Below are 26,280 nucleotides of genomic sequence, written 5' to 3'. Positions count from 1 at the left end.
TTTAATATGTTTCATGGTCTAAGTTGGTTTCTTCTGCATCAGACAACACAATAGTGAAACACTTGTAACTTCTCAAACACTGCAAACAACAATAACTTGCATTTAAAAACATTAAATCAGGTGGAGAAAGAAAGAGATCTGGGCATTCTAGTGCATACATCTCTAAAGTACGTGAACAATCCTGTGAAACGATAGCTAGAGCATACAGGGTGTTGGGGTGCATTCATAGGATAATATATACAAATTGAAACATTATCGATCAGCCGTAAAGAACACTACTAATATCATTAATACCTTTAACTTTACAGGTGTTGTTCCTGCTGTTACCTGATAAATTGCTTTGCCGATCATTGCCCATCTCGTTTTTAATTTCAGTTGAGGATACAGCTTCTGGTACTTTCTCTGTGTTTTTTATAGACTTTGTAACACTCTGAAAAAATATAAAATATTCAAGCTTGATGATTCAGGACATAGTACTTCCCTTACCCTCTCATTAGTTTTCAATGCCTTGGAGTTTTAGTTCTACCTTACTTGTGTGTTCAATGTTATGTCTATCCTTCCAGGATATTGACTTGTCATCCTAAATTTTCCAATTGCGATTATTTTAATCCCAGTGGTAATCTATTTGTTTTACATGAATTGTTGGCAGTTAAAATAATACCTATTGGAAAATCTAGGATATTTCCAGCAGTTTGCCTCAGTTTTTGACTGTGGCTACAGGTGAGGGAGAAGTGAGCTGCTGAGCGCTGTACTATGAGTACCAGTGTACTATACTATACTTCACAATTACTATATCCAATTATTTTGTATTGACAAATCTCCAGGCATTATTTTTGTGGTAATGAATCCTCACAGCAAGTCTATTCAAATAATGCTGTTAACACACACTCAACAAATCTGCATTAGAATTCTATCGCCCCTCCCTATCCTCAAGGCATTACACATAAATAAAACGTTTTATATGTTCAAAGTTTTACTTCATTTTTTGAAATAAAAGTATTTGATATAAAAAAAATTAAAGATTTTATAATTAAATAAATTGTTTTCAAACATACATTCAAAAACATAAAATGTGTTTTCTTTATTTAAAAAGAGTAGCTTGTTGTTAGCTTACACAGAAGAAGGCAATACATTTAGTCTGCTGGATTGCTATGATCTTACCTCTTATGCTATCAAATATGTGACTGTAGCTTGTATTCCAAGGATTACAATACTGACTTCCTAATTAGATGAGTTCAAATCTAAAGCCTCAAGCATGACTGCTCACCAGTTTTAATACTGCTCTAGCAGCTTGCTTAAATCTATTATTTGCAAAAAAGAATACGGCCTCTGTCATCTGCTCTCCCCACAGTACCACAATACTGTGCTATCCCAATGTGCTCCATTCTTGTGGTTCCTTCAAAAACCAATTAAATTTGCCCAGAACAAATATAATTAAAACTCACAACAGAGACCTGAATCTGAAATTTGAATGGGAATGCAATATTTACTGGTAAAGCAATTTGGTCACCTCACACTTGGGAAGAGTCAGCCACCAATGCCTCACAGGCACAGTGCTCATGTCATGATGGTGAAACTGTCCCATTTATACAGCAGGGAAGTTTCAAAGTGGGAAAAAGCATAGGAACTGTTAGCTTTGCTCAATTTAGTACCATTAATTATCACTTAATGGTACTAATTGCTTTTTAGCTCAAATTAGCCTTTTTGCCTGGCTATTTTTTAATTTTTTTAATTCATTGGAAAGAAACTAAACTGGACAAAAAGCTTAATTTTACTTATTCGGTTAGGCTTATACAAAGAGAGTGCAGAACCAGAAATCACTTACTTATTTGAAGGCAATTTGCCATAAAGTACAGTATAAGCTTTTATTATCATTATCAAATTAGCTCTCTCCCTACGGACTGGATTCCACTAGCTCAAACAGATCTTTAGTTTACAGACACAATGGCCCACCATATTAATGTAAAGGCGGGTTCAAAGCGACAGGGGATTCTCCGATTTCAGCTTGATTGAGGCAATAAATTTTGACTTCCGGATTTTGCATCTCCAAGCTACACAGCAGGCATGATGCACACTCCCATGACACGATCTCAACTCCACTATTTAAAGGGCCAATGGAGAAATGGAATTTGGAGGAGCCAGAAGATATACAGGATTGATGCACAAAGAGCAAGGACAGCACCTAGATATAAATTATGCTTCCCTGGAATTACTGTTGGGTGCAGTCAGGAGCAGGATGGCCATACTTTTCCCTATCAATGGGAAGAAGAAACCTGCGGCTGTCACCAAGGTGTGATTGGAGGTGGCTGAGGAGGTGAGCAGCAGGAGCATTGTGCCCAGGTCTTGGATACAATGCAGGAAGCAGTTTAATGACCTAAGCAGGTCAGGAAAAGTGAGTACATTAACTGATTCACCTACATCCTGTTGTGCAACCCCATGTCCCCCTGGCTTGCCAAGGTACTCTATCACATCACTCCTCACACCCACTTAAGTTTCAGCAGAACATATCCTTTACTTTCTATGCTCGTCAACCTGGAAAGGAGGCATCTGAGGTTATCTGAGTAGGGCAAGGGGCACATGTTCAAATGGTAAATTTAGGACTCCCCATGTATCCATTCACTGTGGCCACTCATCCCAATCCTTATGCAATGTGATTCATCTATCTCATAGTCACCCTCATCGAATGCACTGCATCCATCCAGTGAATACATGACCTTCAGTCACCCACAGGTCTGGTCACTTGCTCCTTGCAGGAGAAGAGTGCGCAAAACGCAAGGGACAGGGAGAGGGCTGGAAGTGTAGCTCACAGATACAGAGGAGGATGCCATGGAGATAAATGGCATATCTGCATCTCTTTCAATCGATGGAGAGATTGGGAACTCGCAGATAGCTGGTGACAGAATCAAAAATATCACTGACACGCATGCTGACTTTATTTGATCAATGACTATGCGAAGAAGGTATATGGTGATTGTCAAGATCGTTACTTTGCCACGACTAATTTATATCCCTTTCTTTTGTCTTCCAGGGCCTTCACACGTACAGCAAGTGTCGCTGGAGATGCACGAGAATGATTCCTCAGAAGACCTCATTCCTTCTGAAGGTGCACCACTACTGGACGTACAGCCCAGTTAGAGAGTTAGTTGGGTTTTCACCTGTTGATTCACAAGTAAGCACGTGCAGACACTGAATGGCAGTGACAGCTGTGGAGAGTCTGCGTCAGTGGGAGAGAGGGTACAATCCTCTTCAAACTCTGCTAAGCTGGACACAGATGCTGAACCATGGGGGCCATTGTTGAGAAGGAGAATGCTAGTGGTGCATCAGGACCGTTGCGAGGTACTGAGGGACGTGCCATACACATTCTCCACAATAGCAGAGAGGATAAGAACATAAGAAGTAGCAGCTGGAGTAGGACATTTGGCCCTTTGAGCCTACTCCACCATTCAACAAGGTCATGGCTGATCTTCTGCCTCAACTCCACCTTCCGGCACTATCCCATATCCATTAATTCCCTTAGTTCCCTAAAATTTATTGACCTGTGTCTTGAATATACTCAATGACTGAGCATCCACAGCTCTCTGAGGTAAAGAATTCTAAAGATTCACAACTCTTTGAGTGAAGAAATTTCTCCTCATCTCAGTCCTAAATGTCCAACCCCTGATTCTGAGACTATGACCACATGTTCTTGATTTCCCAGCCAGGGGAAACATTTTCTCAACATTAACCCTGTCAGCCCCTTAAGAATTTTATGTTTCAATTAGATCACCTCTCATTTTTCTAAACTCTAGGTTATATAGGCTGAGTCTACTCAATCTCTCCTCGTAGGGCAATCAGCTCATCCCAGGAACCAGTCTAGTAAACTTTCTTTACATTCCCTCCAAGGCAAGTCTGTCTTTCCTTAGGTAAGGCGACCAGAACTGTACACGGTACTCCAGGTGTGGTCTCACCAATGCCCTAATTGTTGTAAGACTTCTTTACTCTTACACTCTAATCCCTTTGTAACAAAGGCGAACACACCATTTGCTTTCTTAATTGCTTGCTGTACTTGCATGTTAACTTTCTGTGATTCATGTACAAAGACACCTAGGTCCCTCTGAATGCAAGCATTTCCCATTCAAAACATATTCTGCTTTTTTGTTTTTCCTACCAAAATGGATAATTTCACACTTCCCCAAATTGTATTCTATTTGCCATGTTCTTGCCCACTCAGTCAACCAGTCTATATCTCTCTGCAGCCTCTTTGCGTCCTCCTCACAGCTTACTTTCCCACCTAACTTTGTATCATCAGCAAACTTGAATATGTTACACTCAGTCCCTTCATCTAAGGCATTAATATAGATTGTAAATAGCTGAGGCCCGAGCACTGATCCTTGCAGTACCCCACTAGTTACCGCCTGCCAACCCAAAAAAGTCCCATTTATTCCTACTCTCTGTTTTCTGTGCATTAACCAATCCTCAATCCATGCTAAAATATTACCCCCAATCCCATCAGTCCTAATTTTGTGTAATAACTTCTTGTGTGGCACCTATCAAATGCTTTTTGAAAATCTAAATGCACTACATCCACTGGTTCGCCCTTATCCATCCTACTAGTTCCATCTTCAAAAACTCTAACAGATTTGTCAAACATGATTTCCCTTTCATAAAACCATGTTGACTCTGCCTAATCATATCATGATTTTTAAGTACCCTGTTATGACGTCCCTAATAATAGATTTTGCCTACTACTGATGTCAGGTTAACTGCCCTATTGTTCCCCATTTTTTCTCTTCCTCCTTTCTTAAATAGCGGGATTATGTTTGCCACCTTCCAATCCTTGGGGACTGTTCTAGAATCTAGGAAATTCTGGAAGATTAATACCATTGCATCCACTATCTCTGCAGCTACCCCTTTTAAAATCCTAGGATGCAAGTCGTCAGGTCCAGGAGATTTGTCGCCACTACGTCCCATTAATTTCTCCAGTACTATGTCTTTACTTACACTGATTTCTTTAAGTTCCTCATTCTCTCCAGACCCTTTCTTCCCCATTATTTCCACAATATGTTTTGTGTCTTCTACCGTGAGGACAATAAGGAAATGGCAGGGTCATTAAACAAAAGTTTTTTGTTTAATGTCCCTGCCATTTCCTTATTGCCCATTATAATTCCTCTTGTCTCTGCCTCTAATGGGCCAGTGTTTACTTTCACTAATCTCTTCCTATTTACATACCTATAGAAACGTTTACACTCTGTTTTTACGGCTTTTGCTAATTTATTCTCATATTGTTTTTTCTCTTTCCATATCAAATTCTTGGTCCTCCTTTGCTGAATTCTAAAATCCTCCCAATCCTTAGGCTTACTATTCTTTTTGGCAACATTATAAGCCTCTTCCTTTGATCTAATATTATCTTTAACTTCTCTAATTGGCCTCGATTGGATCACTTTTCCTGTGGAATTTTTGTATATTAAAGGAATGTATATTTTTTGTAAATTATGTATTAATTTTTTAAATGCTAGCCATTGCTTGTCTACTGCCATAGTTTTAATGTAGTTTCCCAATCTACCTTAGCCAATCCGCATCTCATACCTACATAGTTTGCTTTGTTTAGATTTAAGACCCTGTCCAACGGGTACAATGTACTTGTTACCTGTGAGGACAATTAGAAAGACTGCGGAGAAGACAGCCACGATGCAGACCAAGGCACCATGGATCAGAAGGCTGTCCAAGGGGGGTGCGGGGGAGAGAGCAGAATAGAAATGTGGTAGTGATAGGGGATTCTATAATTAGGGGGATAGATAGCATCCTCTACAGCCAAGAACGAGAATCACGAAGGGTGTGTTGCCTACCCGGTAAGGGATATCTTGAGGCAGCTGGAGAGGAATTTGAAAAGGGAGGGGGTAAATCCAGTTGTCATGGTTCATGTGAGAACAAACTACTTAGGTAAGAACATGGAGGAGGTCCTGCTGAGGGAGAATCAGGAGTTAGGAGCTATATTAAAAAGCAGGACCTCGAGGGTAATAATCTCTGGATTATTGGCCAAGTCATGTGCAAACTAGCATAGAAACAATCAGATCAGGAGAATTAACACGTGGCTAAAGAACTGGTGTGGGAAGGAGGAATTCCATTCATGGGACACTGGCACCAGTACTGGGACAGAAAGTGGGGACGAGCACCACCTGAACCAGGATGGGATCCGTGTCCTAGCAGAAAGGGTAAATAGGGAGGTGGCAAGGCTTTAAACTATTAAGACAGGGGGAGGGATCTACAAGAAATAAAACCAGCCTAAATATAAATAAACCAGGAAAGGAGAGCATAGGAAAGAATAAAGGGAGGATATTGATGGCCAGGGAATAAATAGAGTTATAGAACACAAGTTTAAAAAGATGGTTAAAAATAATGTGAGAGGAACTGCTATTAAAAATGAGTTAATCTGTCTGTTCAGCAATGTACATATTAGTCTAAAATGAAACAGGGAATCTGGAGGCAATCATGCGTTATGAGGAACCAAACATAGGCGGGATTACTGAGACATGGCTACAGAAAAATCAGGACTGGGAATTAAACATTACAAGGTATAATATATTTAGAAAAGATAGAGAGGGGAAAATGGGAGGTAGAGTAGCTGTACTTATTAGGAATAACATAAAGGCAATAGATGCAGCTATCAGCAAGACATAAATAGAATCCATGTGGATAGAGATAAACAACAACAACTTGTATTTATATAGCGCCTTTAACGTAGTAAAACGTCCCAAGGCACATCACAACAGTGTTATAAGACAAAAAAAAAATTTGACACCAAGCCAATAAGAAGAAATTACGGCAGATGACCAAAAGCTTGGTCAAAGAGGTAGGTTTTAAGGACCAGTTTAAAAGAGGAAAGAGAGGTAAAGAGGTGGAGAGGTTTAGGGAGGGAGTTCAAGAGCTTATGGCCCAGGCAGGCAGCTGAAGACATGGCTACCGACGGTTGAGCATATATAATCAGGGATGCTCAAAAGGGCAGAATTTGAGGAGCGCAGATATTTCAGGCGGGGGGGTGAGGTGGGGGGCGGGGGGGGGGGGGGGAGGCGGTTGTGAGGCTGAAGGAGATTATAGAGATAGGAAGGGGCGAGGCCATGGAGGTATTTGTAAATAAGGATGAGAATTTTGAAATCGAGGCATTGCTTAACCAGGAGCCAATGTAGGTCAGCGAGCACAGGGGTGAACGGGACTTAGTGCGAGTTAGGACACGGACTGCTGAGTTTTGGATGACCTCAAGTTTACGTCGGGTGGAATGTGGGAAGCCAATCAGGAGTGCTTTGGAGTAGTCAAGTCGAGAGGTAACAAAGGCATGGATGAGGGTTTCAGCAGCAGATGACCTGAGGCAGGGGCGGAGACCAGCAATGTTATGGAGGTGTAAATCGGTGGTTTTAGTTATGCCGCTGATATGTGACCGAAAGCTCATTTCAGGATCAAATATAACACCTAGGTTGCGAACAGTCTGGTTCAGCCTCAGACAGATGCTAGGGAGAGGAATGGAGTCGGTGGCTAGGGAACGCAGTTTGTGGTGGGGATCGAAGACAATGGCTTCGGTCTTCCCAATATTTATAAGGGGGCAGACAAAAGGCAGGTAACTATAGGCCAGCTAGTTTAACATCTGTAGTGGGGAAAATGCTTGAAACTATCATTAAGGAAGAAATAGCGGGACATCTAGATAGGAATAGTGCAATCAGGCAGACACAGCATGGATTCATGAAGGGGAAATCATGTTTAACTAATTTACTAGAATTCTTTGAGGATATAACGAGCATGGTGGATAGAGGTGTACCGATGGATGTGGTGTATTTAGATTTCCAAAAGACATTCGATAAGGTGCCACACAAAAGGTTACTGCAGAAGATAGAGGTACGCGGAGTCAGAGGAAATGTATTAGCACGGATAGAGAATTGGCTGGCTAACAGAAAGCAGAGAATCGACATAAATGGGTCCTTTTCGGGTTGGAAATCGGTGGTTAGTGGTGTGTCACAGGGATCGGTGCTGGGACCACAACTGTTTACAATATACATAGATGACCTGGAAGAGGGGACAGAGTGTAGTGTAACAAAATTTGCAGATGACACAAAGATTAGTGGGAAAGCGGGTTGTGTAGAGGACACAGAGAGGCTGCAAAGAGATTTAGATAGGTTAAGCGAATGGACTAAGGTTTGGCAGATGGAATACAATGTCGGAAAGTGTGAGGTCATCCACCTTGGGAAAAAAAACAGTAAAAGGGAATATTATTTGAATGGGGAGAAATTACAACATGCTGCGGTGCAGAGGGACCTGGGGGTCCTTGTGCATGAAACTCTTTTAGAGTCTACCTGCAAAACATAAAACATGAATCCCAAAAAGTTAGTTTGCAGGTGCAGCAGGTAATCAGGAAGGCGAATGGAATGTTGGCCTTCATTGCGAGAGGGATAGAGTACAAAAGCAGGGAGGTCCTGCTGCAACTGTATAGGGTATTGGTAAGGCCGCACCTGGAGTACTGCGTGCAGTTTTGGTCACCTTACTTAAGGAAGGATATACTGGCTTTGGAAGGGGTACAGAGACGATTCACTAGGCTGATTCCGGAGATGAGGGGTTTATCTTATGATGATAGATTGAGTAGACTGGGTCTTTACTCGTTGGAGTTCAGAAGGATGAGGGGTGATCTTATAGAAACATTTAAAATAATGAAAGGGATAGACAAGATAGAGGCAGAGAGGTTGTTTCCACTGGTAGGGGAGACTAGAACTAGGGGGCACAGCCTCAAAATACGGGGGAGCCAATTTAAAACCGAGTTGAGAAGGAATTTCTTCTCCCAGAGGGTTGTGAATCTGTGGAATTCTCTGCCCAAGGAAGTAGTTGAGGCTAGCTCATTGAATGTATTCAAGTCACAGATAGATAGATTTTTAACCAATAAGGGAATTAAGGGTTACGGGGAGAGGGCGGGTAAGTGGAGCTGAGTCCACGGCCAGATCAGCCATGATCTTATTGAATGGCGGAGCAGGCTCGAGGGGCTAGATGGCTTACTCCTGTTCCTAATTCTTATGTTCTTAATTAGAGAAAATTTCTACTCATCCAGTTCTGGATTTCGGACAAGCAGTCTGACAATTTAGAGACCATGGAGGGGTCAAGAGAAGTGGTGGTGAGGTAGAGCTGGGTGTCATCAGCGCACATGTGGAAACTGACACCATGTTTTCGGATGATGTCGCCAAAGGGCAGCATATAGATGCAAAATAGGAGGGGGCCAAGGTTGGGGGACACCAGAGGTAATGATGCAGAAGTGGGAAGAGAAGCCATTGCAGGTTAGTTTCTGGCTATGATTAGATAGATAAGAATGGAACCACGCAACTGGACGATGGTGGAGAGATGTTGGAGGAGGATGGAGTGGTCAACCATGTCAAAGGCTGCAGACAGGTTGAGAAGGACGAGGAGGGATAGTTTACCTTTGTCACAGTCACAAAGGATGACTTTTAGTACTGTGGCAGGCACGGAAACCAGATTGAAGGGATTCAAACATTGAGTTCCGGGAAAGCTGGGCACGTATTTGGGAGTTGACATAGTCAAGGACTTTGTAGAGGAAAGGGAAGTTGGAGATGGGGCGGTAGCTTGCAAGCACAGTGGGGGTCAAGGGTTGATTTTTTGAGGAGAGGGGTGATGACGGCAGATTTGAAGGATAGGGGGACAGTACCTGAGGAGAGAGCTCTGTTAACAATGTCAGCTAACATGGGAGCCACAAAAGGAAGTTGGGTGGTCAGCAGTTTAGTGGGAACAGGGTCAAGAGAGCAGGAAGTGGGTCTCATGAACAAGATGAGCGTTGAGAGGTGAAGAGGGGAGATCAGAGAGTGCAAGTTCAGGGCTAAGGCAGGGGGGGGAACCTCAGATGACGTTTGGCCCGGTGGGCTAGGGGAAGAAAGGGAAGTGGCAGAGGCAGCTGAGCGGATGGTCTCAATCTTTGAGACAAAGAAGTCCATGAGCTCTTCGCACTTGTTGTTGGAGGTGAGTGCGGTGGAGACAGGGGAGAGGGGTTTAAAAGACGGTTAGCAGTAGAGAATAGTAGCCAGGGCTTATCTTTGCATTTCAGAATGATCCTGGAATTGTGAGCAATTTTGGCAGACAAGAATAGGACTCAATAATGCTTTATGTGGTCCAGCCAAACCTGGCGGTGAATGGCTAAACCAGTTGTCCGCCACATCCATTCAAGTCTGCACCCCTTGAACTTGAAGGAGCGAAGATGATGGCCGTACCAGGGGGAACGAGCAGGGTGAGAGAGAGTAATGGTTTTAATAGGGACTAGGGCATCAAAGATGGTGGTGAGGGTGTGGTTGAGCAGATCGGTGGCTGTAAAAATGTCATGGTGAATGGAGGGCCAAAGGTTGATAACAGAGTTTGGAGAGAGTTTTTTCTAGGGGCGGATGCAGAAGGAAGTAGGATTGGATAGGGGAAGGGGATGCAGGTAGAGAGCAATACAAGGGAATGGTCAGAGATGGCCTTATCTGATTACTGTATTACCCTTGTTACTTGCGCCTCTAATTTCCTGATTTATACTCTGCCCTACATTACAACCCCTGTTTGAGGGCCTATAAGCAACTCCCACCAATGTTTTCTGCCCCTCGCTGTTGCTTATCTCCACCCAAACTGATTTTATTTTTTGATTTTTCGAGCTAGGATCCTTTCTCTCTACTGTCTTTATCCCATCTTTTATTATCAAGGCTATCTCCTTCTTTTCCATTTTGCCTATCTCTCCTAAAAGTTAAGTTTCCTGGAATATTTAGTTCCCAACCTTGGGTCACTCTGCAACCACGTCTCCGTACTATCTATCAGATCAAACCTAGTAATTTCTATCTGCGCTATTAATTCATCTATTTCGTTGTGAATGCTTCGCGCATTCAGATATAGTGTACTTAGCTTTGACTTTTTTCTATTTTTCCCTAATGTCACCGTCGTCACTGATGCCATATTACCTTAGTTACTCTTTCTGTCCCTTCCTGACCCACTCTGCTTATTTTTACCCAAAACTCTGCTCTGCTCTAGAGCCTTGAAAATTCCCTTGCTGCTTTAAAATTTACCCTTTCCTGAATCCTCCCACCCCGCCTTTATTAGTTTAAAGTTTTGTCTACTGCCCTAGTATTTGATTCGCCAGGACACTGGTTCCAGCCCGGTTTAAGTGGAGTCCGTCCCAATGGAACAGCTCCCTCTTTCCCCAGTACTAGTGCCAGTGGCCCATGAAGCGAAACCCTTGCCTCCTACACCACATTTTCTGCCATGCATTTAACCTTCTAATCTGCTTATCCCTATGCCAATTGGCGCATGGCTCAGTTAACAATTCAGAGATTATTACCTTTGAGGTTCTGCTTTTTAATTTGGACCCCAAGTCCTCAAACTTTCTCAGCAGAACCTCGTTCCTAATTCTACCTATGGCGTTGGTTCCTACGTGGACCACGACAACTGGATAAGAACATAATAACATAAGAAATAGGAGCAGGAGTAGGCCATTTAGCTCCTGAGGCTGCTCCGCCATTCAATAAGATCATGGCTGATCTGATCTTGACCTCAACTCCACTTCCTTGCCCACTCCCCATAACCCTTGACTCCCTTATTGTTCAAAAATCTGTCTATCTCCACCTTAAATATATTCAATGACCCAGCCTCCACAGCTCTCTGGGGTAGATAATTCCAAAGATTCACGACCCTCTGAGAGAAGAAATTCCTCCTCATTTCTGTTTAAAACGGGCGACCACTTATTTTGAAACTATGCCCCTAGTTCTAGATTCCCCCACGAAGGGAAACATCTACCCTGTCAAGCTGCCTCAGAATCTTATACGTTTCAATAAGATCACCTCTCATTCTTCTAAACTCCAATGAGTATAGGCCCAACCTGTTCAACCTTTCTTCATAAGACAACCCCTTCATTCCAGGAATCAACCTCGTGAATCTTCTCTGAATTGCCTCCAATATAAGTATATCCCTCCTTAAATAAGACCAAAACTGTACACAGCACTCCAGGTGTGGTCTCACTAGCGCCCTGTACAGCTGCGGCATGATTTTCCTACTTTTATACTCCATCACCCTTGCAATAAAGGCCAACATTCCATTTGCCTTCTTAATTACTTGCTGTACCTGCATGCTAACATTTTCTGTTTCATGTACAAGGACCCCCAGATCCCTCTGTACCGCAGCATTTTGTAATCTCTCCCCATTTAAATAATAATTTGCTTTTTTATTTATCCTAACAAAGTATTTATTCTACCAAAGTACCTCGAACTCCAGCCCAACAACTCTGAGCTGAAGTTTCTCGAGCTGCAGACACTTATCGCAGGTGTGGTTGCTTGGATTGTCGTTGGTCTCCAATAACTCCCACATGCTGCAGGTACGACACACCACCAGCATTGCCATCCCTATCTAGCCTTATGTTATTTATATAATTAGTTACAGTTTTTATTCAAATTATTTTTAGTTTTCATTTTTAGTTTTAATTAGTTAATTTAGTTTGTTATTAATTCATTGAAGTTATAGTAGTTAATACTCTCCCAGTGCTGAATTTAATCCACTTACCTTAGAGAGCAATAGAGCTGTAATAATCACCAACCAATCACCTACCTGCTGTCCTGTGACATCACTCCTTGTTTTTCTAGTTTTTAAACTGCTGCTGCCGCTCCTGCTCAGGTCTGTGCTGTGTCCTGGGCCTTCTCTGATGCTCCCTTTAAGCCGCCACCTCTACTGCCACCGCTCCCGCTCAGGTCCGCGCTGTCAGGCTAGAGGCGTCCAACTCCATTATTACATCTCAAGTGCCAACTCACCCTTTCACTTGTTTCATGATGTCAATACATGATGGGACCCATTGGGCAGATGTGTAATGTGTATATGTGTGGTTGAAGGATTGTTTGGTGCAAAGAGCGGGGCGTGGGGGGGGGGGGGGGGGGAGGTGGTCATTTGTTATTTGTTCCAGTCGGAATAATTAACTGAACATTCTAGCTATGATGGCATCTCTGGCAGCAATGTACGTGGCTTGTCTAGCGATGGGTGCCCCATCTTCATATTCTTCCTCCTCTTCAAAGTTCTCATCAGAAGATACCTGATGAGCGCCTTCGTCCTCCTCCATCTGCAATTCACTCTGCTGCACCCTATGATGATTCTGGACACCTTCGCTGGCGAATACTGAAGGATGTCTCCAGACCTATCTAAGCACCAGAAGCGCATATTCAACATTCCGATGGCTTGCTCCATAAAACACGGTGGTCACGTGGCTCTCGCTGTACTCCTGTGTCTCATTGTTGGGATTCGTCACAGGTGTCATGAGTCAAGTTTGAAGGGAGTCTCCATTGTGTCCTACGAGCCAGCCCTCAAGTCTGCTTCTTGGAATGAAAAGGTCCGGAATGTTGGACTGCCGCAGTATGAATGCATCATGACAGCTTCCAGGGAATCTCTTCTTGTGGTTTCACACCAATTGCGCATTGTTGGAATAATTCCCCTTGCGGTTGCTAAAGCCTTCTGGTTTCTGTGATGCTCCTCAGATTGTTACGTGTGTACAATCAATAGCGCACTGCACCCATGAGAAGACAGCCAGAAAGACGAATGCGAGTGCCCGCTTATTCTGGCTACTTAACAGGGGAAGTTTACCTAACTCCCAACCCTTGCAAACAATCCAACCATCATCTGCCTTATGCATTTATGCGCAGCAGACTGAGACACCCTCAATATGTCTCTGGTAGTGCCCTGGAAAGAACCAGAGGCAAAAAAAATTGAGGGCGGTGATGACTTTCACAGCCACTGTTAATGCGTGGTTACCAGGTCCAGCAGGGAGCAGGTCTTCTTCTAGGATGCAGCATAAGCCTGCGACCACCTGACATGCCAATCTTGGGCAGCAGAAGCACTGCTCTTCCAAGAGATCAAGGAAGCTGAGCCTCTGTCTGTGCACCCTGTTGTGTGGGACTCACCCTGTAACCTCGGCCCTTCTGTTGGTCCCCTCTCTGCTGTTCTGCACCTCTCTCTTGTGCACCTGCTGATCCCACCACAACACATCATTGCTGCCGTGGATGGTGGTTGTCTTCCTTGTCTGATGTAGTGTCAAAAACACCCATGGAGGCCTCCCCTCTGCTGGTGTCCCTTTGAAAAACTCCAAACTTCTCAAAATCCTCTGTGCTGATAAGAATTCTCTGCTAAACATTTGCCAGAGGAACTTAAAAAAAATTCATTCACGCAATGCGGGCATCGCTGAGTTATTGCCCATCCCTAATTGTCCTTGACTGAGTGGCTTTCGAGACCATGTCAGAGTCCTGTTAAGCGTCAACCACATAAGCAAACCAGATGGGTGTTTACGACAATCCAGTAGTTACTTGGTCACTGTTAATGTTACAAGCTTTTTATTCCAGATTTACTTAATTAACTGAATTTAAATTCCTTAGCTGCTGTGGGATTTGAACGCACATCTCCGGATCATTAGTCCAGGCCTCTGGATTACTAGTCCAGTAATATAACCACTAAGTTACCATACCCTTTACAACAAAGCAGTTGTAAGCAATGAACCTTTATTGAGATCAGGCAATCTGAAGTTTAAAGAGCCCCGTGTAGTGTACCTATAATTTGCCTCCATTTCACTACCAAGTTTCCCAAGCACTGGGAAACACATGTTGGAGGTGTTAAATTCAAAGACGTGTTAAAATGAATTGAAAATCTCCTCATTTCCATGTGATTATCATTTTAAATACTGTGTTAAGTGCCGACCCACCTGTGCTAATGATCGCATCAACTCCGGTGAGCAGGTTACTCACACGCAGCCAAATGCGCCTTAGATAAACCAGGATGTGGGTGCATTAGAGCCAGGTTGTGGTCATGCTTCAATTTTTTCTGAAGGCGTCTCATAAACAAGGTGAGCTCGGCGAGGGCATGAGGGGAGAAGGAAGAGAAACTAGAGAAATTGCAAGTTCAGAACTAGGGTGGGGGGGAACCTTAGGGCAAATTTGGCACAATGGGCTAGGGGGAAGTAGCACAGCAGCAGAGGCAGCCGAATGGATGGTCTGAATCTTAGTGACAAAGAAATCCATGAATTCCTCGCACTTGTTGCTGGATGTGACGGTGGAGGAGGCAGGGGAGAGGAGTTTAAGAAGATGGTTTGTAATGGAGAAGAGAAGCCGGGGTTATCTTTGCATTACAGGATGATCCTGAAATAGTGAGCAGTTTTGGCAGAGGAGAGCAGGACCCGATAGTGCTTTATCACCGGCTCCATTATAATGACGCCCAATGCCCAATATCTGGGGAGCTTCAGATCTCACCATTCAAGCACAGTGAATGCACTATTCGCCCCCTGTGTGCCAGAAATGGGTACGCCTGAATTTCCAAGCCCATTTTTCAGAAAAAGGCAAACAAACTGTAGGACTACAAACAAACATCTCTCTTGCAAAAGTTCATGTCCGATATCACTAATGCACATTTAAAACTACATGTTTCAAAACAGCGCAAGTTTTCATAATGCAAAGTACCTTTCAGGATACTAAAATCAATAACACAAAAGAGGTAGAGATTATTTTTAAATAAATTTATACCAAATTACTTTTTGGTTGACAGTGCATACAAATATATGAACTATCAAATGGAGGCTGAGAACTTAAAAGATGAAAATAGACTTACTGCCAAGCCACAGTAATAGCCAATAAGAAGACATAAAACAATATAAAGATTTGGATTTTAGATGCATTGCCCTATAATGTTGATATATGCAAGAATCCTGTGCCAAGTTTTAGATTCTTGCACTTATCTGACAATATCAAGTTTAATATAGATCATTTCTTTTCCAAAGAAACCTTCATGATTAAAGAAGTATGAATTTTTCAAAGAAAACAAAATTGTTTGACAAGTTAGTAACTACCTTATTACAGAGACTAAGAATTTCGCAAATTCATCTACTACCTCATCTAGGTTACTTGTGGATGCAACTGCATCTTCTCTCGCTGATGCTCTCTTTTGTAAAGATTTCTGAACAGCCTGTAAAAAATTTGGTATGTTAAAACAATTATCCTCACTGCACTACAAAGCAGGTTCCTTAACATCTACACATACTGTACACTTTATCCAATTTCAGATAAGGAAATGGAAACCAATCATCTGAACTGGGGTAAACTCTAAGAGCATAAGAATTAGGAGTAGGAGTAGGCTTGACGGACCCTTAAGCCTGCTCTAACATTCAAGAAGATCATGGTTGATCTTTGACCTCAATTCTACTGTCCCGCCCGATTTCCATATCCCTTGATTCCCCTAGAGTCCAAAAATCTAGCTCAGCCTTGAATATACTCATGAAAGCACTTTTTTTTACGTACAGAAGGCAGTTAGGCTTTAAGAGCTGAAGACTGCCATTTCGGAATTATTTTTTAAAACATTTTCAGAGGCAGTTGGGTTCTAAGGGCTAAGGGCTGCCTATTTTTAAATTATTTTAATTTTTTTCATTTTAGAAGGCAGTTCCCCTAAGGGATCGACACTGCTTTCTAAAATGACATGCTAACTTTAAGAAAATGCTGACTCGCTGAGAGATGCTATGGCCAGGCTACATTGGGACGCCTGCTGCGATTACCGCCCTAGACAGTGCGTTACACGGTAGGTTTTGCACCGTGGTAATTTAAATCAGCAGGTAGTACCAAAATATCGGTGCTGCCTGCGCTCTTTATGTGGGCGGCCAATAACATCGGCCCATGGTGGTACCGGCCTAATCGAATTTCTAGGCCATCTATTTATATCTTAATAACCTGCATGAGCACAGATACTTCTATCACATGATAGTGCAAAGCAATATTAAAATAATTTAAGATGGCACATGGCTTTCAATTTTTTTTTAAAGTCAGCAACTATAATAATGGTACAAAATTATGCACATAAGAATCCTTCATAGAAAGGGTGAAAAAAGGCAGTGGAAGTAATAATGGAAATATCAAAATGCCATGCAATAATGTAGATGTACCTGCAATTATAAACTAAAAAGGGGCAAAATTGCTCTGCGCCCCAATTGGTGGCGATAACCTGCTGGGGCCAGGACTTCCTGCACCTGGTGCAGAAGTCCTGTCCCGGCCACTGAATTGGGCTTACTGCCCCTCAATCTTGCATGCTCCACTTCCTATAGGAGCGGGACCAGTGGCACTAATGGGGCAAGTAGTGCAGCGCTGCATGTACGCTCCACGTAGCGTTGACGTACTTCAGCGTCCCTCCCCTTCGCTTAAAGAGGAGGGCCGCTGCTTACTCTGCAAGGCCTCTGATGCCTCCACTAGACCACTAGGGCAGTGTGGTAGCGGGCCTTCAGCCCGGCACCCAAAACGGAATGCCAGGTTGCACAATGGTGGCCTGGACCACACAAAGATACAGGTAGGGAAACCGACCAGAGAGACGGCAAAAAAAGTAAGATGGTTTTGCGGAGTGCTGGCGACCTCCCCTTTAACTTCCACCCCCTGAGCGGATGTCGGCCACCTTCGGGATCTGTGAAGCTGGCGTTGACACCCTCTCGCGCTAGCTTAGCGGACTGCTGGGCAATTTCTCCCATGGGGCGGTAAGGGGTCGGCATGCAGCGCTGAGGGGTCGCAGCACATAGCAATGATGTTATAAGGACATAAGAACATAAAAATTGGGAGCATGAGTAGGCCATTCAGCCCTTCGAGCCTGTTCCGCCATTCAATAAGATCATGGCTGATCTGCTACCTCAACTCCACTTTCCTGCACTGTCCCCATATCCCTTTTGTTGTGTTTTAAAGTGTCTTGTATTCAGTCAAGTTTTTAAAAAAAGAGTCTGAGATAATAGGTAGTTATGATGCTAACGAGCTAGCTTTGATGTTGTTTCTGAAAGACTTTAAATAATATGCAAATTTACTGAGTTACACTGAGGATGAAGGTGATTTCAAAACGTTTCAAATTTAAAAAAATGTCCAAATCAAAAGAAGTCAAACTTGAGTTAGCATAGCTGATAGCTGAAAAGAAGGAGTTTCAATTGAAGCTTGAGCAATGTAGACAGGAAAACCAGCAAAAACAAGAGGATTGCAGATTGTAGAAGAGAGGGAATGACACGATTCGAAGCAAACGAGAGGGAGAAAAAGCATTGTCATGTTCTCGAGCTTAAAGAGAAATGCACATCAGTAGCAAGTGCACTAAGTGTGATTGTAGATATCAGGAGCCCAGCATTTTATTAAATCAAACCTTAATCTAAATTTTAAAGAAGGGGGGATGATAATTTTATCTGGACATTTAAGTTGTAAGCCAGCAGAAAAACGATTGTGGTATTTTTTGTGCTGATCCTGCCAATTGCATGGACGCTACAAGGCACAAGTCAGGAGTATGATGGAATACTCTGCACTTGCCTGGATGAGTGCAGCTCCAACAATAGTCAAGAAGCTCAAAACCATCCAGGACAATGCAGCCCACTTGATTGGCACCCCATCCACCACCTTAAACATTCACTCCCTCCACCAGCGGCGTACCGTGGCTACAGTGTGTACCATTCTAAAGACTCAAGAGTCTTGTTAATGTAAACTGCCTCAGGTGTAAACCTGATCCATCTTTACTCGCACCCAAAGTACACACGTGACATAGTACCAGCGCTTATATACCAGTGACCGCGCACAGGTCCGTACAGCCCGATGACCTCCAACAGTGGCGCCCTCTGGTGTCTAGTGACCCCAAGCATCAATACAGAACAACATCCCCCTTTCAAGATCTTAATATCAGTCTCTTTACAAATTAAGACGGTCTGGGACTTTCCGCTCACGAGTTGATCGTCTCAGTTCAACTTTAGTTCTAGGCGAGCGTTCTGAGTCAGTTGTGACTGAAGGCTGAGTAACTGATCTGATGGGAGTGGTAATGACCACATCAGAGACTGAAGGTCCAGATTCAGTAATGACAGCAGAATCCTCTGATGAATGAACATTGGTTGGTTGGTTACTGACTGCATCTTCCTCAAATGGTTCCAGTTCTTCCGTGTGCCGCAGTTTTACTTGATCAATATGTTTCCTGCATGTTTGCCCATTCTTGAGCATGACAATAAACACTCTGTTACCCTTCTTGGCTGTAACAGTACTAGCGATCCACTTTGAACCTTGAAAATAGTTCAGTACATAAACCGGATCATTGACAGAGATTTCACATGACACAGCAGCATGATCATGATACCATTGCTGACTTTGACCTCTGTTTTCGACATGATCATTCAAATCAGGATGAACAAGAGAAAGCTTGGTCTTGAGATTTCTCTTCATCAGTAGTTCAGCAGGGGAAACCACAGTAAGCGTATGAGGTCTTGTCCTGTCACTGAGCAATATACATGATAAACGAGTCTGCAGTGAACCCTGAGTTACACGTTTCATACTTTGCTTGATTGTTTGAACAGCACGCTCTGCTTGACCATTAGAAGCAGGTTTGAATGGAGCTGATCTCACATGTCTAATACCATTGAGTTTCATGAACTCCTGAAACTCAAGGCTTGTGAAGCAAGATCCGTTGTCGCTCACAACAATATCAGGTAAGCCATGAGTAGCAAACATGACGCGAAGGCTCTCAATAGTAGCTGTAGATGTACTGGATGACATAATAATATACTCTATCCACTTTGAATATGCATCCACCACAACAAAAAACATATTTCCTTGGAAAGGGCCCGTAAAAATGATATGGATCCTCGACCATGGTTTAGATGGCCATGACCAAAGACTCAGCGGGGATTCCGCTGGTACTTTACTTAGCTGCATGCAAGTGACTGGTGCACACATGATTCCAAATCAGAGTCAATTCCAGGCCACCATACATGAGACCTAGCAATGGCTTTCATCATGACAATACCGGGATGAGTGCTATGTAGTTCACATACAAATTTTTCTCTACCTTTCTTAGGCATGATGACACGATTACCCCACAGTAAACAATCTGACTGAATGGACAGCTCATCTTTGTGACGTTTGGTCTCATCACGCATCTCCATAGGTATTGCAGACCAATCACCACTGAGGACACAATGTTTCACAACCAATAAAATAGGGTCATGGCTGGTCCAGATCCTAACTTGTTGAGTAGTACAGGAGTTCCTTCACTCTCAAAAGCATCCATTACTAACCGTAGATCTGCAGGTTGAGGCGTCTCCATATCAGTTGTGGGCAAAGGCAGAAGACTCAGTGCATCGGCACAATTCCCAATGCCCGGTCTATGACGAATAACATAATCATAGGCAGACAATGTCAACGCCCACCTCTGGATATGGGACGATGCATTGGTATTAATACTTTTGTTTTCTGAAAGCAATGAAATGAGTGGCGTGATCCGTTTCGAGTTCAAAACGAAGACCAAACAGGTACTGATGCATCATTTTTACCCCATACACACAGGCCAAAGCTTTTTCTACCATGCTATAAGCTCTTCCTGCTTTTGACAAACTTCTCGAAGCATATGCAACAGGTTGTAGCCTACCCGACTCATTTGCTTGTTGGAGTACACAGCCAACCCCATATGATGAAGCATCACAGGCCAATACAAGACGCTTACACGGATCATAATGAACAAGCAACTTGTTTGAACAGAGCAGATTCTTAGCTTTCTCAAAGGCTCCATCTTGAGACACACTCCAGACCCAGTTGTCACCTTTTCTGAGTAGCATGTGCAGTGGCTCTAATAAAGTGATCAATTACCAAAGTAGTTGAGTAGCTCAAGGAATGAACGCAGCTCCGTCACATTCTGAGGCATGGGTGCATTTTTGATGGCCTTAGTTTTCGAATCAGTAGGCCTGATGCCATCAGCAGCAATCTTCCTCCCCAGGAATTCAACTTCAGGTGCCAGGAAGACACACTTCGAACGTTTAAGCCTGAGTCCCACTTTGTCCAGACGATGTAGGACTTCTTCAAGATTGTTCAGATGTTCAGCAGTGTCGCGACCTGTGACCAGAATGTCATCTTGAAACACGACAGTTCTGGGAACGGACTTCAGTAGACTCCATATTCCTCTGAAATATGGCTGCAACCGAACGAATTCCAAAAGGACACCTGTTGTAGACAAACAGTCCTTTATGGGTGTTGATGCAGGTGAGTTTCTTCGAAGTGCCGACAAGCTCCTGTGTCATATAGGCCGACGTCAGATCTAGCTTCGTGAATGGCTTTCCACCAGCTAGCATGGTGAATAGATCATCAGCCTTTGGTAACGGATACTGATCCTGTTTTGAAAATCAGTTAATTGTAACCTTGTAGTCACAAATCCTGACAGTGCCATCATTCTTCAACACAGGAACATTAGGACTAGCCCACTCGTAAAACTCGACCGGTGATATTACCCCTTCACGTTGGAGTCTGTCAAGCTCAATTTCAACCTTCTCCCTCATCATGTAAGGAACAGACTGAGCTTTATGATAGACAGACCTTGCATCAGAATCCAGGTAAATCTGCACCTTGGCTCCAGTAGAATTACCAATGCCCGGTTCAAACAAAGAAGGAAACTTCAACACTTGAGCACACGAAGTGTCGTCCACCGAGGACAACGCTTTTACATCATTACATTTCAGCTTGATTTTCTTGAGCCAATTCCTGCCGAACAGCGTTGGACTATTACCATAATGGTAGATCTTGAACCACACTATCATATGATACCTTGACTACTGCACTGCCAATCACCGGTATGAGTTCCTTAGTGTAAGTACTCAACTTGGCATTAACTGGACTCACCTTAGGCTTCACAGCCTCAGTGTCCCACAGCTTGTCGAATGTCCTTTGGCTCATTATCGAATGACTCGCACCCGTGTCCAGCTCCATTGATACAGGCACGCCATTCAACTTCACATTAACAATTATCAGCTGGCTCTTTGCCAAGAACAAATACAGACCATACACTTCCTCCTCGGGTTGTGTATCCGGGCCAGCACTGGACTGGTCATCATTAACAATGTGATGAGTGGCAGCACGCTTGCTCAGTTGTGGGCACATTCTCTGAAGATGCCCCACTTTCGAACAGCCATTACGGGAGTATTGTTTAAACTGATGAGGCCGATGATTGTCCCCACAACGCCAACAGGGTGAAATCAGATTCGTACCAGTTGCCGGACTCTGAGCAGCTACAGGTTTCACAAACAATTGAGTAGTCCCTGCCATAAGCAGCTCTGCCAGAAGACGACACAGTCTTGTTTACAGTACCTGCCATGGAGCTCCAACTCTTCGATGATATCTGCCTCAAATTATCATCAGACGCCATGCATGCCTGGGCAGTCGCGATTGCCTTTCTCAAGTCCAGCTTCTCTTCGGCCAATAACTTCCAAAGAATCACATCATGGTTGATGCCTATCACAAAGAAATCTTGCAACATGTCTTCCAATATGTTCCCGAACTTACACGGCTCAGCAAGTCGTCGTAGGTCGGCGACGAATCCCGACACATCCTGGCCCTCAGCACGAACATGCGTATAGAAGCGATAGTGTGAGATGATGATCCCTCTTTTGGCTTAATATGGTCACACACCAAAACACACAAATCCTTTTCCCTCAATCTGTTTCAGCGAATACACTGACTCGAACACTTTAAAGTTTAGTTCAGACTAACTTTATTCAGGCTTCATCGATGAGGTCTTGCTCTGATAAAGGGGCACCGACTTCATGAGTCTGTCGAATCCATCAAAGCAAGCAAGAATCATTACAAAATCAATACATTTATACAGTTCATGAATGGTACAACCCCTTTTCATTGTCCTATCACCTCAGCTACCGTGACATAGATACAAGCTAAATTAGTCATTTACACAGTTAATTAAGCAATGTCCCTAATCATGAGAGAAGATTAAGTCAACTCCAGCTTATCCTTGTTTTGCAGACAAGGAAGGCACGCATAGTTCTGCTTCTCTGACTATTCCTACATCTGTTGCTACATTCACATATACGGTCCCTCAAGGTTGTTTAACAAAGACAAGTCACTCATTGTTTTCCCCTACAGTGAGATCTAAAGAGTCAGCAATAACCATGAGCGGCCATTTTAGAAAGAGGTAATACATTTGAAATTAGTATGGATAATACATATAAAGTTGCTAGCTACAGTGATACAGATTTTCATTGCAACATGTCTTCCAACCTGTTCCCGAACTTACACGGCTCAGCAAGACGTCGTAGGTCGGCGACGAATCCCGACACATCCTGGCCCTCAGCATGAACATGCGTATAGAAGCGATAGTGTGAGATGATGATCCCTCTTTTGGCTTAAGATGGTCACACACCAAAACACACAAATCCTCGTAGTCTTTGTCCGTTGGACGTAAAGGCGAGAGAAGGTTCTTCATGAGGCCGTAAATTTTCTGACCACAAACGATGAGAAAAACTGCCCTGCGCCGAACTGCGTCAACCTCCCCCTCCATTTTGTTGGCCACAAAATACTGATCCAGGTGGCTGATAAAATCCACCCAATCCTCTCCAGAATTCCAATAATGCCCATTGTAGATGCGAAGGTTCTTAATTTTCCTCGTCGCCAAATGTAATGACTCAAGAGTCTTGTTATTGTAAACTGCCTCAGCTGTAAACCTGATCCATCATTATTTGCGCCCAAAGTACACACGTGACATAATACCTGCACTTATATACCAGTGACCGCGCACACTCGTGTACAGCCCGATGACCTCGAACAGTGGTGCCCTCTGGTGTCTGATGACCCCAAGCATCAATACATAACAACCATCTACAAGATGCACTGCAGCAACTCACCAAGGCTTCTTCGGTATCACCTCCTACTGCCCAGAAAGAGAAGGGCAGCAGCCACATGGCAGCAGCTGCAAGTTCCCTTCCAAGTTAAACACCATCCTGACTTGGAAGTATATCACCGTTCCTTCATCAATGCTGGGCCAAAATCTTGGAACTCCCTCCCTAACAGCAATGTGGGAGTACCTTCACCACACAGACTGCAGCGGTTCAAGAAGGCCACTCACCACTGGCTTCTCAAGGGCAATTCGGGATGGGCAATAAATGCTGGTGTTGCCAGTGACGCCCACATCCCATGAACAATTTTTTTTTTTAAAGAGGATAATGACACACCTAGGATAGGCATGGTTGGGTAAGTGGGCATCTCAGGAAATATACTTATGGTTAGTTATGCTAACTTCAAAAATTGTCCCCTTGATCAGTTCTGCGCTTAGAACCTCACTAAACTTGCGTTCACTTTTATGTACAACATTGAAGACTGCCGTTAGCAGACTGTCTCCACTAGCAGCAGCTATAACAATTATTTTTTTTTTACCCTGACTCTGAATCCACTGGTCTTCAGTTTTTATTCATCGGGGTCTTGGCAGAGTCTTACAAATTGCTGTTGTCAGAGCAATGTCACGCCCATTTGGTACCATTATGAACTTGTATCAACGTCGTTATCCCACTGATATTCCAAGCCTCCTTTTGTCCCTCATTTTCCTGTTGTGAATTGTGATGCACAGTGCCTCAGGTGTTTCTGTCTAAAATTCCAACACTTGCTTGCCCACAGTGAGACTGTAAACTCAGTGGAGCCTAACAATTTTGCGGATTCTGAGAGTCCTTGAGCAAAGGAAAAAGAAGTAATATCTTACAAAAATATAATTGCTACTGTTTCATCAAGGTCTTTATATGTCAAAAAAAACAACCAGCGCCATTTTGGCTCCGATCTTTACTTGAGTCAAGAAGAGAGTGAAATGGATTTCTCAACCAAAATTCTGAAAATATGGGTTTCCCACATATCCTACCGAATTTAATAGCAGGACTTCTTTAAAGAAATTTCAACAGGTTTCCCGCCTGATAGCCAGTCGGACTGGAAAGCAGCAGGGCAGCAGATGCCAGTTAAGTCTGACTTTGCGTTCTTGGACAGATTTGTGAGCACCTTTGGCAGTGGCTTAGTGAGTTGCAGTAAATGGTGAGACATAAAGGTGCACCTCACAATGGTGATGAGTGTGAAAGGAATGGGTTGGACATTGCAGGGATGCTTTATGGAGCTGATATGGGGTGGTGAACCTGGCACATCATGTGGTAGTCCGGGTGTACATGAAGTGAAGTAAATGTGGCCATGGTGAGGCTATCACTAGCCTCCAGGGCAGCAATGTGGTCGGTTGCTGATGCCTTGTGAACTGTGCAACATCAGGTGATTGCGGAGAAGATTGGTGTTGTTGGTGGTGATGCTGGTGTGTTTAGTGATGTTGGTGTTGGGGCCGATTGTGGTGGGATTCTAAGGACCAAGGTGAGATTTTTTCAGGGGCACCGATGCTTCTGGAATAGATGGCAGATAAGGTTGAGATGACAGAAGCGCCCTGTCATTGGTGAGAGAGGTTGCTCCAAGGAGGTGACAGTGAATAGAGAGTTCACTGCAAACACTTCCAAAGTGCATACAGCTCAAAAATCTCCTCCAAAACCTGAAGGCTTCAGCTTTTGACATTGGAAAGTAAACAGCTGTGAAATGGTAGCTTTTATACCACGTCTGCAGCTGTCACCTTTTCAAAGCAATGGAGAACCCGACTCCACTTACCTGGCGTGAAACCTGAGGAACGACAAAGCCATCAAAATGTTGGTAAAATTGTAAGTGTCTACTTTTAAGCCTCTTAACTAGCATTTAACTATCTTTTAATGATGTTAATTACCTGTTCCGCCACTATCCGAACGCCGATCTGACTGTTGAGAAACTCACACGGAGGCAGGTTCAGAGCGGGATCCCGATCCGCTGTCAATCAAAGCCATTTTGACAGCAGGCCCACCTCCAAACCCGCACTCACAGGGCTGGGAAGATTCTGGAGGTTTGATTAGGGTGAATTGGACATCACGGTAGTCGGGTTGCATGGAGGTAAGCTTGGTGTTCTGAGAGGAAGCACTCCTGCTCCCCCTAGCCCACAAGCAGTCAATTACCTCACAGATCCAGCTCTTCTTGCCTTACTTTAACTGCCAGGATTCCGCAGCCCAGGAATCACAGCCGCCATGCGTTAAAAATTAAATTTGGGTTAAAACGGAGGCACCCAGCCTCCTTAAAAGATTTTTGTGATCAACCCGCCTTCTGAGAACTGCGCCTCTGTTAAAACTGGAAATGGGCAGGTTGGAGGCATATTGGTGTTGAACTCGCCTGTCCTTGGGGGTTAAAATTCTCCCCTTTGTTTTTGCGCTGCATCATGCCAAAACATACCACGTGATTTATTTGTACATGAAAACATTTAGCTAACCTTATTCTTTGCCAACTAAACCACAATTTGTGTTGTGATAAAAGTGTTTTGAAAATTGGACACTTTGGGGGTGAAATTGCCCCTTTTTCAGAGGCCCGTTAGCACTTCCGGGGGGGGCGCTAACAGGGCACAAGATACTTTTCACCCGCGGGGTGGGGGCCGCTGCCG

General features: G+C 43.6%; 1 protein-coding gene across 2 annotated transcripts in view; it reads right to left on the bottom strand.

The window, feature by feature from the left end:
- Positions 1-26,280, bottom strand: part of cfap36 (cilia and flagella associated protein 36) — a 191,613-nt gene that overhangs the window by 15,162 nt on the left and 150,171 nt on the right. The window contains exons 7-8 of one of the 2 annotated variants that reach the window (XM_070889594.1): positions 15,886-15,960; positions 328-430 (exon numbers count right to left, since the gene is read on the bottom strand). In XM_070889594.1, coding sequence (XP_070745695.1) covers positions 328-430; positions 15,886-15,960 — 178 coding nt within the window. The remainder of the gene's footprint in view (positions 1-327; positions 431-15,885; positions 15,961-26,280) is intronic. The other variant, XM_070889595.1, reaches the window with a different exon arrangement.

The sequence above is a fragment of the Pristiophorus japonicus genome, chromosome 9, assembly GCF_044704955.1.
Source record: "Pristiophorus japonicus isolate sPriJap1 chromosome 9, sPriJap1.hap1, whole genome shotgun sequence".
NCBI lineage: Eukaryota > Metazoa > Chordata > Chondrichthyes > Pristiophoridae > Pristiophorus > Pristiophorus japonicus.
Note: the sequence above shows the minus strand (reverse complement) of the source record. Positions and strands in the feature narration are given on the sequence as shown.